The sequence below is a fragment of the Tachypleus tridentatus genome, chromosome 9 (genome assembly GCF_004210375.1).
Source record: "Tachypleus tridentatus isolate NWPU-2018 chromosome 9, ASM421037v1, whole genome shotgun sequence".
Classification (NCBI taxonomy): domain Eukaryota; kingdom Metazoa; phylum Arthropoda; class Merostomata; order Xiphosura; family Limulidae; genus Tachypleus; species Tachypleus tridentatus.
In genome coordinates, this window is record NC_134833.1 from 134,915,566 (window position 1) to 134,931,072 (window position 15,507).

Genomic DNA, 15,507 nt, shown 5'->3' on the forward strand with positions numbered 1-15,507 from the left:
TCATAGAATGTACTGGTATTTTAACAGATTACAGCTGGATTTGTTAATTAGCTTAATGTGACTGGGAAACCACTTAATTCAGAGAAATAAGTGGAATTATTATTAATGCTGAACAAAAAATGTCTTCAGTCTTTCAAAACGTCATCATTTCTACCTGAATTACTTTCGTAAATTAGTCTTCCAAGACTTTCTCTTCAAGTGTCATACCGAATTAGGCTGTTGCTGCACATTTCAAATTTGTTTATTCATCATGAAGTCTATGTCCAAATCATTTACCAAATAATGTTAATATTAATGTACGTAATTTTTGAATATCTGTATAAACGTAGGTACATTGTGGCAATTAAAAGTTATTAAACACATAATTCTAACCTTGCCAGATAAAAAGAGTGGATTGGATTATGGTTTTCCTTGTACTACTTTTCTTATGAAGGTTAATTACTATGATTTAACCATTTATTAAAACATAAACACTTGTGAAAAACACAAACATGAAACAGTTGAATCACTTGTAGAAAGTGCTGTCTTACTGAGTAAATTACAGGTTTCGTTTCTTGCACATTGCATGCTACTTAAATGGTATAGACTTTAGATAACAACCACTTGGTATCCTTTCTCTTAAATTCTGCTGCAAAATTGTGTTTCATACTGAGAAATATTCTGTCTCATAAAATAATGTGACACTGTTTAAATCTTTAAATGCAAGAATATTTCTTGCTATCTAACTTATATACAGCAAAGGGTTAATTACACTATATAAAACTATCTGCATCCGCTAATGTAGTGATATGTCACCGCAGATACAAGCTGTGACGTCAAGAGGAATGTGTTGAAGAACCATGTATTAGTAAGATGGCGAATTACAGGAGTGTCATATGGATAAAATGTTGTCATAGTAATTTTGAAGGAAGGATGCTTGTATAGTGAGAAATAGTTAAAAGATGTCTATCCAAAGGACACAATATTTCGAAAACGGAGTCTTTAGCAGTCCTCATGAAAGAAAGCGTAAAAATACCCAAAGTAGGGTATTTAGAGCACCACAAAGTTTTGAAATCACGCCTTGAATCAACATGGAGCAACGCTTTCATTCAGATAAGATATGATTACGAACAAGAGAACCTTCCAGCCCTCAAAAAAAACAATATGCGATGAAACTAGACATGACTTCTGGTACCATTTATAAAACAACAAACAAAGTTTTGAAACTGGCCACACGTTCACAGGATTTCAGCTTCATGCTTTGAAATCAGTTATGTAGAATGTTCTAATTATTGGTGAACTTTCACTGAACTATTACGTTACAACAAATGTAGTAAACCTTTTTTTTATAGTTTTGTGTCAGCAACAATCATTCTTCCCGTAATAAAATATGTTTTTCTATAAAACTACATTGTAGCACTCTGTTGAATATTGGAAACGGCAATTCCATCAAATATTTGTACATTTATGCTTGTTTGTTTTTTGATGAATAATTTGAAAACTTTGGAGAATAATAAGATTTACAACTAAAGGTTATAAGTATTACAATTAAGTAATAACCTATGCCACATTTTCCAGTTATGAACTCCATTGTGTTTTAAGATATAAATTAATGCTAAATACTTTAACAGTAAGTGGTGAAAATATAAAAATACACAATTTTAAACCGAGTTCTTGCTTGGAGTCTGAGTTTATTTGTTATTGTATTTGGACTTTTGTTTTCTAGCAAGTGTTTTAAATTAGTTTTTTAGTGATATTTTGATACAACTGATTATTGTGCATATTAGAAAAAAAACGTTCTATAGTAAATAGGTAATGTTGCAGTATAAATAAGTTTCATTTGACATCGTACTTGAAATAACAATTTGGAAAAATTATGAAGTATTTGAGTTGAGTATTGTCCAAAAACACAGGTGACCTTTCATTACTAACGGAGCTATAGTTCCAATCAATAGTGAAGTGAACTGTGATGTTTGAACTCTCGCATCGGATTGTTTTTTCTCAATAAAAACAACGATTCTCTAACATAATCCTATGGTAGGCCTGAATAAAACAACGATTCTCTAACATAATCATATGGTAGGCCTGAAAAAAAGAGAAACAGTATTTGAGAAACTTTCATACTAACCTTTATATAGGCTTCTAAGAAGAAACCGTTGTGGAAACAGGTCGTGAATTGTTTAATGTTCTGTAACATATTTCCTTTATGAGATTCTTTTTTTATATAAAAACTAAAATTTCTAATTAAAATACTTTGTACAAGAACGAAGGATACAAACTACGTTTAACAAAGTTAAACTGTGTAAAATGTCTTACAAACATGCATGATTTTATCATTAAAATTGATAGGAATTTCACAAGTTTTGTCATTGAAGATTATTTACAACAGAAGGCCCGGCATGGCCAGGTGGGTTAAGGCGTTCGACTCGTAATCTGAGGGTTGCGGGTTTGAATCCCCGTCGCACCAAACATGCACGCCCTTTCAGCCGTGAGGGCGTTATAATGTGACGGTCAATCCCACTATTCGTTGGTAAAAGAGTAGCCCAAGAGTTGACGGTAGGTGATGATGGCTAGCTGCCTTCCCTCTAGTCTTACACTGCTAAACGAGAAACAGCTAGCACAGATAGCCCTTGTGTAGCTTTGCGCGAAATTCAAAAACAAACGAACAAACCATATTTACGACAGCCGAGAACCAAAGTAGTTAAATACAATAGTTACTCCTTAATGTATGTGATAATAAATTTTTCGTTGAAAAATCACTGCGTTAAAATGGCCTTTAATTTGCGCAACATCCAAGCTTCATTTCAACTTTTAGGTATCTATTACAAAACACGAAAATCTGAAATTGAGGTATCAATATATATACTCACCATTTATTCCTGATAGTGGTGACGTTGAATAATTTCACTGATGTATTATTAGAAACTGTCCACAGATTTACACGGAACTTACGATACCTGACGTTCAAACACTTTTATTATAAGTCTTATTTCTGATGTTATTAACTTGTTTCTTATTATTTTATGTTGAAGTGTAACATTTTTCGTAGAAACGAACTACGTATGTAACTGCGTAATTAACTTTCAGAGTGTTTAGCCACTTCCCAATTGCTTTGCGATAAGTATGAACGCTTATAGGGCAAAAGTTGTGAGTTCGATCCGTTCTGTACAAAGCACAGTGTAGATAGAAAATTATATAGCTTTGCGCTTAAAAACAAACATATCAGTAATGGCAACGCTGATAATGAAAAAGGAAAATGTAATTCAGCGTAAAAACAAAGAAACAACTTTTAACTTAGGTCCAATATAGAAAATCAAACAATCACACTAAACATTTCTACAAATACCTAAAGGTCAGACTACATCTATATTCACATCCATAAGTTATGAGTAAGATATAAAGTTGTTTTTTTTCCTAATGGACGAGTTAAAGTTTTATGTTTTAGAGTTAAATTATGACAAGTAAGGTAATTTTCAGTTTATAATTCGTGTAACAATTATTTTAGGGCCTAAATATTAATGTGTAGTTTGTAGTTGAGAGATTCGTATTATAATAATTAATTATGATTCGAAATATTAGGTAGTAGTTTGTAACTCAAATGAATTTAGGTTATAAAGTTTTTAATAGCAGCAGTTTCTAATTGAGAAAAACAATTAACAAATAGTTATTTAGTCACATTATCCCCTATTCAGGGTTACTAAACAACAGTTCACTTCAACAATGGCCCGGCATGGCCAGGTGGTTAAGGCACTTCACTCATAAACTGAGGGTTCAAATCCCCGTCACACTAAACATGTTCGCCTTTTCAGCCGTGGGGGCGTTATAATGTGACGGTCAATCCCACTATTCGTTGGTAAAAGAGTAGCTGAAGAGTTGGCGGTAGGTGGTGATGACTAGCTACCTTCCCTCTTGTCTTACACTGCTAAATTAAGGACGGCTAGTGCAGATAGCCCTCATGTAGCTTTGCGCGAAATTCAAAAACCAAACTAAACCGATTCATGGTGCTAAACTTTTCTAAACTTAAGTTTAACAAGAGTTAATCAATCCTGGATACAATACAGTTATAAAGGCTTCAGTTAACGTTAAGCTCTTGAACACAGACATTTTAAGTAACTGTGCTAAAATATCTTATATAAATTAAATTTCGTGAACACAGCTGAAAACAAATAGCAAATATACAAGCAAGTGTTCAAAAATTAAGTTAGGATAACTGTACATAATATATAAATAATAAGAAGGTGCAGATGTAAACATGAAAATGAATGAGAGAAAACCATTTTTACTGAAAATATGTCCGAAGGAAATTCCATCCTATAAACTTATGAATTTCAGCTGTGATATGGTTTACACTTCAATGAATTTTTTTGTTATTTCTTTGTTTGTTTTTTTTAAATTTCGCGCAAAACTACACGAAAGCTATCTGCGCTAGCCGTCCCTAATTTAGCAGTGTAAGATTAGAGAGAAGGCAACTAGTCATCACCACCCACCGCCAACTCTTGCGCTACTCTTTTACCAACGAATAGCGGAATTGACCGTCACATTATAACGTCCCCACGGCTGAAAGGGCGAGCATGTTTGGCGCGACCCTCAGATTACGAGGCGCACGCTTGGCCATGCCGGGCCCAATGAATTGAGAAAATACTCGACGCAATAAATTGTTTAATCAATTTTATCCTTCCGTAATATGTTTTAGTAATTTATATTCAGACCGATGACAGAGAGATTCTGTAGATGAAACTTTTTTTTTTGTTACACCGAGAAGCCATATTTTATCATGCTGGTTTTTTTATTCTTTTTTAGGTCACTCCCCAAACTCACTGGTGAAGAAATTGGAATAGACTGTTCTAACTTTTCTTCTCATCTTGGTTCTGGCCATCTAGCTGACACAGGAAATTTTGAACCCATTCCACACGACCATGATTTCTGCGAGAGAGTAGTAATCAACATTAGTGGACTTCGGTTTGAAACTCAGCTTCGCACACTCAACCAGTTTCCTGATACACTCCTGGGTGATCCTGCTCGCCGAATTAGATACTTTGACCCACTTCGTAATGAATATTTTTTCGATCGCAACCGACCCAGCTTCGATGCAATCCTATACTATTACCAAAGTGGTGGGAGACTTAGAAGACCAGTTAATGTACCTCTAGACGTGTTTGCTGAGGAAATAAAGTTTTTTGAACTTGGAGAAATCGCTTTCAATAAGTTTCGTGAGGACGAAGGTTTTATTAAAGAGGACGAAAAACCGCTTCCAAAAAATGAGTTCCAAAGAAAAGTCTGGCTTCTGTTCGAATACCCTGAAAGCTCTCAGGCCGCACGAGTCATTGCCATTATTTCTGTAATGATAATTCTTCTCTCCATTGTGACATTCTGTTTAGAGACTTTACCCTTGTTCAAGCACTACAAGATATCCAACACCACAGACGGTATTCTACGTATTGCAGAAAACGAAGTGCCAAAAATAACCGAACCATTTTTTGTTATTGAAACTGGCTGTATAATTTGGTTCACGTTTGAGTTGCTGGTACGTATGTTAGCCTCACCTAATAAACTGTCTTTCTGTAAAGACGTGATGAATTCAATAGATTTGATGGCCATCATCCCCTACTTCATCACTCTAGGGACTGTGGTAGCAGGAGACAGTCACAAGACACCTGGAATGTGGAATGAGAGAGGAAGTAACAATCAGGCTATGTCTTTAGCCATCCTTCGAGTCATCAGATTAGTAAGGGTTTTCAGAATTTTCAAATTATCTAGGCATTCTAAAGGTTTGCAGATTTTAGGAAGGACGCTGAAAGCTAGTATGAGAGAACTGGGTTTGCTTATTTTCTTTCTTTTCATTGGAGTTATTCTTTTCTCCAGTGCAGTATACTATGCAGAAGCAGATTCTGACAGGTCTTACTTCAAATCAATTCCGGACGCCTTCTGGTGGGCTGTTGTTACGATGACAACAGTTGGATATGGTGATATGCGACCGGTAGGGGTCTGGGGGAAACTTGTTGGCTCACTTTGTGCCATTGCAGGCGTACTGACAATCGCTCTTCCAGTGCCAGTGATCGTATCTAATTTCAATTATTTCTACCATCGCGAGACTGACCAGGAGGAGATGCAGTCTCACAACTTCAATCACGTGACATCATGCCCTTACCTTCCAGGCACAGTAGGCTACAAAATGAGAAAAGACCCGTGGGACGAGAGTGATGATGGAGAAATAGTGGAATTAGACGAAGGAGTCTTCATTGGAGTGAAGAATCTACAAAATAAGCCCAACTGTGTTTCACAATCTTTAAAGCATGCCAACCCTGCATCCATCGAAACTGACGTATGAGAACTGTGAGCCTTATTAGGATCTCAAGTTGCAGTACTGTTATTTGTATCCTTCGAACGTTTAGGATTAGGAAAATAAAGTAGTAAACTGTGCATTTATTCTATAACCACTTGTAAATTTTTAGAATAATTTAGGAAAATATTTTATGTTTTTCATATCAATTTTTCTACAAATGTAGGCAACCAAAGCTGGGTGCTAATGTTTGAAACTTGAAATACGAAATAAATAGCCCTTTTAACAATTTATTTTCAACAGGAATTACTGAAATGAATTTTTGAGACGATTTGTTCCTAAGGTGTGTGTTTTTTTTTTTTTTGCTAAGATTACTGTGGAAATATTTCTTCAAAAGCAGTACGGTTCAAATTATAATTTTTATATTAAAACCTATAACAAACTATTTTGTATATTAATCGACTACTTTAGTATGTTATATATTTTGTTTGTATTAGAGTAATCGGAACCAGTAGAATTATTATTATTTTTTTTTTTACTTTAGCAATATCGTATTAGTGTATCAAGCGTTACCAAAGCAAGTCAGATTATACAAGGTATTCATGATCGTGCTTCGGGATGTATCGAAAGGAAATAATTTTAAAAATTAGCTGTAATTTTTATAAAACCTATTTTTAGTTTTGCTTTAAGCAGGTTGTACGTTTTACCTACCACTGATCTGTGTTTTCTTATAGCAAAGCCACATCGGGCTATCTGCTGAGCCCACCAAGGGGAATCGAACCGCTGCTTTTAGCGTTGTAAATCCGTAGACTGTATTAGCGGGGGGGGGGCTACTACTGATCTGTCAAATGGTCTGATCTGGATGTGGTTAACGGTTACCGTGGTCGGACTTGGTAATCAAGGGTTCGTGGTTGTCAAAAAACAAGGTTCCTACTTTGAAGCCGTGGGTGCACTATAAGAGCACGAGTAGCCCATGAGTTGGCGGAGGGTGTTGTTGACTAGATGCCTTCTACCTATCTTCTTAATTAAAAATTAGCGATGCCTTTGACCATGTGTTCTTTGTTTAGCTTTGCGTTAAAATTCTGAAAGAAAAGACAAAAGTGTTCTCAGAATACTTTGGCTTTACACGTTTACGTGTCACCTGTTTATTGGTGATAAGAAAGCTTGCTTGTATAGTGAACTTTTTAACAGACGGATATACTATATTATAGCCTCTGTTGATGGGACAGTTGTCTAATGCCATACAAAAACTATAATACTAAATTAATATCTTCCACATTCAACTGATTCGAATATCTTCACTGTTACTAACTGCATAGCATTCGTCAGTTTCACTAAACATGTGGTTGTGAAGTAGGACACCTGCAGTTACTAGAAACTATTTTTATTAATAAACTTATTTTTGTTTACAGTTTATATACAAATATTTGTAAGGGTTAACGTAATGAAGTTCTGTTTTTAAATCCTTAGGAACTGAAAACAATAATTCTCATTGTACCAAGTATATACATATATGTATATAAAGAGAGAGTGAAAAAGACATGTTGGCGACTTCATCTCGTTTGGTTTGTTTTTAATTTCGCTGAAAGCTACACGAGGGCTATCTGCGCTAGCCGTCCCTAATTTAGTAGTGTAAGACTAGATGGAGGGCAGTTAGTCATAACCACCTCTTTTACCAACAAATATTGGGATTGACCGTTACATTATAACACGCACACGGCTGAAAGGGCGAGCATGTTTGGTGTGACGGGGATTTGAACCCAGGACTCGGATTACGAGTCGAGTGCCTTAACCACCTGCTCATGCCGGGCCTCATTGGAAGTGTTATTTCTCCAAAATTGTGTTGTATGATAGAGTGCGTGGAGGTGGAAATAAATGTGTGTGTTTTCTTTTAGCAAAGCCACAAAGGCTATCTGCTCATCCCACCGAGGGGAATCGAACCCCTGATTTTAGCGTTGTAAATCCGGAGACATACCGCTGTACTAGCGGGGGGCCGGAAATAAATTAAAACACCTTAAACACCAATTAAATTTAATAGTTTAGGTTTGGTGTCATAAAGATATATCTTAATCAAATAATTAAAAGTTTTTAGCTTTACTCTATATAAGAATTACTGGTGATGGGCGGTATTTTTCGAAACCGCTCTAACCTAGAAATGATAAGTGATATTTTTTGAAACCGGTTTAACTTACGTCACTGGTTTATAAACAGAATATAACTAAGACTTTTGTGTCTTTTCATTCTTAAACAGAAATTTCTGAAATAAAATTTAAAAACAATTTGTAAATAAAGTTTTTGCTATTAAGCCTAACTAAGGAAGTATTTAACGCTAAGTCTGGGGCCCGGCATGGCCAAGCGCGTTAAAGCGTTCGACTCGTAATCCGAGGGTCGCGGGTTCGAATCCCGGTCGCACCACACATGCTCGCCCTCCCAGCCGTGTGGGCGCTATAAGTGACGGTCAATCCCACTATTCGTTGGTAAAAGAGTAGCCCACGCGTTGGCGGTAGGTGGTGATGACTAGCTGCTTTCCCTCAAGTCTTACGCTGCTAAATTAGGGACGGCTAGCACAGATAGCCTTCGAGTAGCTTTGCGCGAAATTAAAAAACAAATACGCTAAATCTGTTCTCGTTGAAATGTCCAACATTACGCCCACACTTACATGTGCAGCGATAAGCTTGATGTTTCTATGTAGTTGTCGTATTTATACAATTTTCGCAGTACTATTGAAATATCAGTACATTCAGTGATAATAACTCGTATATATCTGGACCATCTGTTTTAAGATAACTCACAATTAAAGTTGCAGAATAACCATAGCTTTGGTTTTAATAAAAGATAGCAAGACTGCTTACCCTGAATGTGCTTTTTGTGTCGTTTATTTACAGGCAGATTACATATTTTTTGTACCTTATAATGTACTTCATCAATGTAATCAAGATAAATTCTTACTAACTACACATATCTTGTTGACACGCTATTCTCTTTTGTTTCACACTTTAAAATGTTCTGTGTAGGTTGTGGTGTAAAACATAACGAACTTAAATGGCAACGTCACTCATATTGTTTATCGCTTCTGCTTTAGGGTTGTTTTTGGCCTAGTGAATTACGTGCCAGACTGAGGACCCGAGGATCTATGGATCACGTCCCCTTACTGCAAAATCATGCCTTTCACTTGAGAGTTGTGAGTACTCACATAAAAGTGACGGTCAAATCCTACTATTCGATTAGAGTAGCTTTAAGAGTTGGTAGTGGGTGATGTTGACTAGGTTGTCGGCTCAAAATTAAGCAAATAGCCATTTTGTAGCTTTTTCGCAAATATCAAAACAAATAAAATCAAGAATTTGCTATAAGTACATAGCCACATGTGCGCGCCGATAACACAAGAAGTGCAAAGCGAAACAATACCTATTTACACATAATATTACAATTAAAAAAAGATGTGGTGCATGTTAGAGTACACTGGCTATTATTATGTAGAATGTTCACATGAAGTTTCGGCAGGGTCAGTTGATACACTTTCAGTAACGGACCAATTCTATTTTCTTGGTGTTTCCTTTGCTGATAATAAAAATTGAAAGAAGCAAAATCGTTGCATCTTCAAATTCGTTTTTCTTGTTTTTTCAACGACACATGTATGGGCCTAACTGGTTGGGCCAGAAATCTCAAAGTACACGCATATCCATCCCCAGTTTAGAACTGGTGACCAGAGAGAAAGAACAACCAGTCAGAAGCACCCAACACCAACACGGCTAATCTTAACCAACTAATAGATCACGGCTCGAACCTTGGACTTTTATGATCCGCAGGGCCCGGCGTGGCCAGATGGTTAGAGCGCTCGTCTCGTAATCTGAAGGTCGCGAACTCGAATCCTCGTCACACCAAACATGCTCGCCCTTTCAGCCGTGGGGGCGATATAATGTGACTGTTAATCTCACTGTTCGTTGGTAAAAGAGTAGCTCAAGGGTTGGCGGTGGGTGGTGATGACTAGCTGCCTTCCTTCTAGTCTTACACTGCTAAATTAGGGACGGTTAGCGCAGATAGCCCTCATGTAGCTTTGCGCGAAATTCAAAACAGACAAACAAACAATCTGATCCGCATCTCGGCACGCTAACTCCAAGGCCACGCTTGTTCTCCATTTTATGTTAAATTGTGTTTTTTACATACATTCAGACTTTCCAGCCGATAAGTGATTAGACTGTATAGTCTTTGAAGTTTAAAGCGTACAAATCACTTAGAAAAATGTAAAAGAAAAAAATTGCGTGATGTTTTTAAGTCTTCTGATTTACGTCAGATACTCGTGCTAAGACACGCAAGGGTTATTTGCGCTAATTTTGAATTACTGGTCCAATGGGAAAATAACTTTTTAACAGCACCCGCCTGCAACTAACTCTTGGGCTACTCTAACTGAAGTGTGATTTTACTGTCGCGTTTGTAACGTACCCTCTGCCCCCAAATGCGAAGCTCAATTGTACGGCAACAAAAAGCGAGGTATCGATCTGTGGATTCATTGTTCGGCATGGTAATCAATGAGCCACACCCGAACCAGATTACACGTCAAATACGGGGTAGTAGTCATCACTGAAAAACAAGTGTGTTAGCCTAGTTCGTATGGGATCATACGACAAAAAGTAAATACTTCATTGATTCTTTTGATTCATTTTAGAAAATTTCGCAGCAAGCGACTACTATAAACACAAGAAGTGTTATGTATACATAAGACAAAACTCAGTGATGTTCGCTCTTCTGCGTAAAATATTTTCTCAACCCAAACGAGCCATTTTTGCATATATAAGACAAAACTGTTTATTGTTTCGTCGTCCAATACCGAGACGTGTTGGAAGGCGGATACGAAATGTAGATGTTTATATCAGAAGCTTCTGAAGTTTGAAAACATATTATGTCTGAAATTCTAGTCGCGAATGTACATTACTAACGACATAATATTTCCATTTGGCAAAACTACTTGTATCGCATTATCCAATGTGTCGCAGTTTTAATGTTATTAACGTATTTCTTTCTGCGTGAATGAATACATAATTTAAAAAAAGCTTGGTTAAAACACATCATATTATGCAAGAAGTGCTATCAGAAATCCATATATTTAATCAGCTAATTACAAACAGTACAACAGATCATGCGCGTGCATGATCCGACAGGCTAACACTAAGCTTGCCGTAACTTCTATAATAAGTTAGATAAGAATCGATTTTTTTTTCTGTAACGCTTTTAGACAGCATAAAAAATACATTTTGTTATATGAATCTAACGGCAAGAGATTAGCGTAGAAAAGCTCGGAGTATATATATAACAGTTCATGTTCCTGCGATGTCAAAGCTTGGAGTTCAGATATACCAGGTCATGCTTCTGTGATGTCAGAGGTTTGGAGTATAGATATAACAGGTCATGCTGTGATCTCAAAGCTTGAGTATAGATATAACAGGTCATGTTCCTGTGATCTCAAAGCTTGGAGTATAGATATAACAGGTCATGTTTCTGTGATCTCAAAGCTTGGAGTATAGATATAACAGGTCATGTTCCTGTGATCTCTAAGCTTGGATATAGTTATAACAGGTCATGTTCCTGTGATCTTGGAGTACAGATATAACAGGTCATGCTTCTATGATGTCAACGCTTGGAGTATAGATATAATAGGTCATGCTTCTGTCATGTCAAAGCTTGGAGTACAGATATAACAGGTCATGTTCCTGTGATCTCAAAGCTTGGAGTATAGATATAACAGGTCATGTTCCTGTGATCTCAAAGCTTGGAGTATAGATATAACAGGTCATGTTCCTGTGATCTCAAAGCTTGGAGTATAGATATAACAGGTCATGTTCCTGTGATCTCAAAGCTTGGAGTATAGATATAACAGGTCATGTTTCTGTGATCTCAAAGCTTGGAGTATAGATATAACAGGTCATGTTCCTGTGATCTCTAAGCTTGGAGTATAGTTATAACAGGTCATGTTCCTGTGATCTCAAAGCTTGGAGTATAGATATAACAGGTCATGTTCCTGTGATCTCAATGCTTGGAGTATAGATATAACAGGTCATGTTCCTGTGATCTCAAAGCTTGGAGTATAGATATAACAGGTCATGTTCCTGTGATCTCAAAGCTTGGAGTATAGCTATAACAGGTCATGTTCCTGTGATCTCAAAGCATGGTGTATAGGTATGACAGGTTATATTTATATGCTGCTCTTATATACAACTTTAGATCGTCGCGTTTTCCCGTAAAATTCAGTTTTATCGTTCAGTTGACCAAATGGGGTTTTATTGTTTTTGAATTTCGCACAAAGTTACTCGAGGGCTATCTGTGCTAGCCGTCCCTAATTTTGCAGTGTAAAACTAGAGGGAAGGCAGCTTGTCATCACCACCCACCGCCAACTCTTGGGCTACTCTTTTACCAACGAATAGTGGGATTGACCGTCACGTTATAACGCATGGGGTTTTAAACAATCTACATTCATAAAAGTTTCAGTATATATTATATAAGAGATTGAATGAGTTCGCAAAGAAATCATTAAAGTTTAGTAAAAAAAAATGTATAATACACTTTCATAATATAATATAGGATTTCTTTTGTTTGTTTTTTATCAAACACAAAGCTACACAATAAGCTATTTCTACTATTTCCAGTATGATAATTTAAATGCGAAGTTTAACCCTATAAGCTATCAGAGCTGACGCTGTGTGGGTCTATAATATGGGGAAATTAACACTTCATTTAAAAGTAGCTAAAGTTGAAAAACAAAACAAAAACAACCTTCGTTGTAATAATAACACTTAGTTGTTATAAGAGCTAAAAGGTGAAACTGCTTAAGTTGTAAGGGCAATCACAACTATAAAATCTGGTTATTTTCGTCGATTTTATTTTAAGATTAACAAGAAAACAATTAGAAACCACAAATCATTTTTTATTTAGATGCTAAGATGTCAAGAAGCAACCTTTTAACTAATAAATACATATAAGTCATGTTTAGTTTGACAGACATATCTTCTACGTAAGTAAAGATATTGAAACTAACTGTGTAAAATTAGTCCAGCTAAAGCATTAGTAATTCTTGCTGATAACAGAATACATGTACGAAATAACCATACGTACTGTTCATATCTAAATTCAATGTTTTACGTACAGATACAACACGTTAAGTTTTGATCGTGGTTTTTATAAAGCAGAACAATTTACGTATTCAGTACATACTGAAACAGTCAGCAGTGTTCAACATGTAACTGTTCTAGTTTGTTGTTCCTTCGAGTTCTGTCTGTCATTAACCTACACGTACGTATATTTGTTTCATGTTAACAGAACTGCCTTCCTTTCTAATATTAGACACGTACACATAAAGTTAAACCTACGAAATCAGGTAACTGGATGTTGCATAAAGTAAATGGTTATATGTTTTTAACCAGCTACGCAGTTTTAACTACGGAATAATAATCATTATAACATGATTTAAGAGTTTTCATATTACTAGAGCTCATTTTGTTTAGATAATAGAATGTTTTTTGCTGTTTTAGCTCTTTGGTCTTAAGTATATGTGCAAATATTGTGTGCTTTATACCGACTTATTTTCTTCAAACTCAAATTTTGTTAATGCAGTAAACAAACAGTTAATCTATGGACACTATAGACACATTACTGGACGTGTTAATACAGTGTGTGGGAGTGAAGGAAGTGAAACCTGAGATCAGTACCGAGAAGGACAGATAACGTATATTTGACACTATAAAACTACCAGCTGTTCTCCAGAATTGTTTTCTGAATTCGTTTTTTGTGGCATTTCGTGAAAATGGTAAATCATTTCCATCGAATACATAGACTTTGATCTGTGTAGACATTGAGTTTAGACTCAGTTTCAGTGAGCGTAATTTTAACGTATGAGTATTTGTTTAATAAATCGTAACTAACCACAATGTGAATCTGTGTTACAAACGTATCTTGGTGCTTTTATAATGTAACTACATTCTAATTTGAGAAAACCAAGTTTATCTATTTCAGACATCCGCTAATATTTGCCTTCTAGTTAAATACTCTGAAAACCTTTTTTTTTTCCTAATAATTTCATTAGGTAAAATATTTGTTTTTCTTAACTATCTATTTTTTTCAGAATTTGCAGGCTAAAGGTTGTGCGTCAGTAAAGATGCGAATCAAGTTTTTAACTTACTCGCTGGACTTCGAGTTCTGCCAACATAATATACATGTAACTGTGTGTAAACGCCACATTTCCTGCTAGTGGAACATCATATTAAAAAAAAAAGAAAGAATTATCTCCTAATTTCCTCGTTTCCCATCCAATTCCAGAGGGATGTGAGTACAGCTTTGTGAAACCCGCCAGCTGCACCTACGACGATAGACTTGGCAACCTATCGTTTCAACTAGGTCTGCATTATTCCAATCAATACAAAGTTTACAGCCCCAAGCAATTGGTAGAGAATATTACACGTTTCCAAACGTCACTGAGCACGTGCCAGACTTTCAACCTGACATACCGAGTGTACTCACATGTCAGTTGTCCAATGAAGAGAGGGTTTTCAGAGTTGTGCGTTCATCGCAATGGCTTAGGATTCACTCTGAAGTACACTCACCAAAGAAAAGGACATCGTAGGTTTAAGTACAAACCGTTCAACTCATGGAGGTGAAACTGATATCATTCAGCTGATTCGATACAAAATTGAAAGAAATAATATAATTAACTTGGCATTACAATGAAAACAAACCAAAATATGTTTAGTTGTTTCTAAATCAAATGACCAAATGTTTAAGACAATTATACAAAACAATTCTTATTTTAGGAATCACATCCTACTTAGTAAATCTGACTAGTTACAAAATTTATGTTTAATTCATAAAACAATGAGCTCACATATTAAACCACACCACACAGCGATGCAGTTAGGGTTAGTACCCAGTGCTTTTATTTCCCTCACAATTTTAGCTTATAAAAAGCGTTCTAATAGACATAATTATGGTTCTGGTGTATTAGTTTAATCTCCACATTTTGTTGTCATATTCATATGATCGTGAATTACTCAATAATACATTTCCCCATTTGTATTTGGATAAGTTTGTATACACCATTTAGATAAAAGGTAATTTACGAACCGAAACTTTGAAATTCCGATGATTAAAAATATTGTTCTTAACAACATAAGTTTCATTGAAGATACGATTAGAATATTCCCACAAACTGAATAATTAACCCAACATGAAAGTTGTTCAATTGACGATGAAACATGTACATGATT

At 35.8% G+C, this 15,507-nt stretch overlaps 1 protein-coding gene across 2 annotated transcripts in view; it reads left to right on the top strand.

Annotated features, from left to right (window-relative positions):
• The window catches only part of LOC143226436 (potassium voltage-gated channel protein Shaker-like), a 106,298-nt gene extending 91,775 nt beyond the window's left edge, over nucleotides 1-14,523 (top strand). For both annotated transcript variants that reach the window (XM_076457388.1, XM_076457389.1), the window contains exons 2-3: nucleotides 4,780-6,352; nucleotides 14,370-14,523. In XM_076457388.1, the coding sequence (XP_076313503.1) occupies nucleotides 4,780-6,307 (1,528 nt within the window). In that variant the 3' untranslated portion in view covers nucleotides 6,308-6,352; nucleotides 14,370-14,523. The remainder of the gene's footprint in view (nucleotides 1-4,779; nucleotides 6,353-14,369) is intronic.
• The last annotated feature ends 984 nt before the right edge of the window (nucleotides 14,524-15,507 follow it).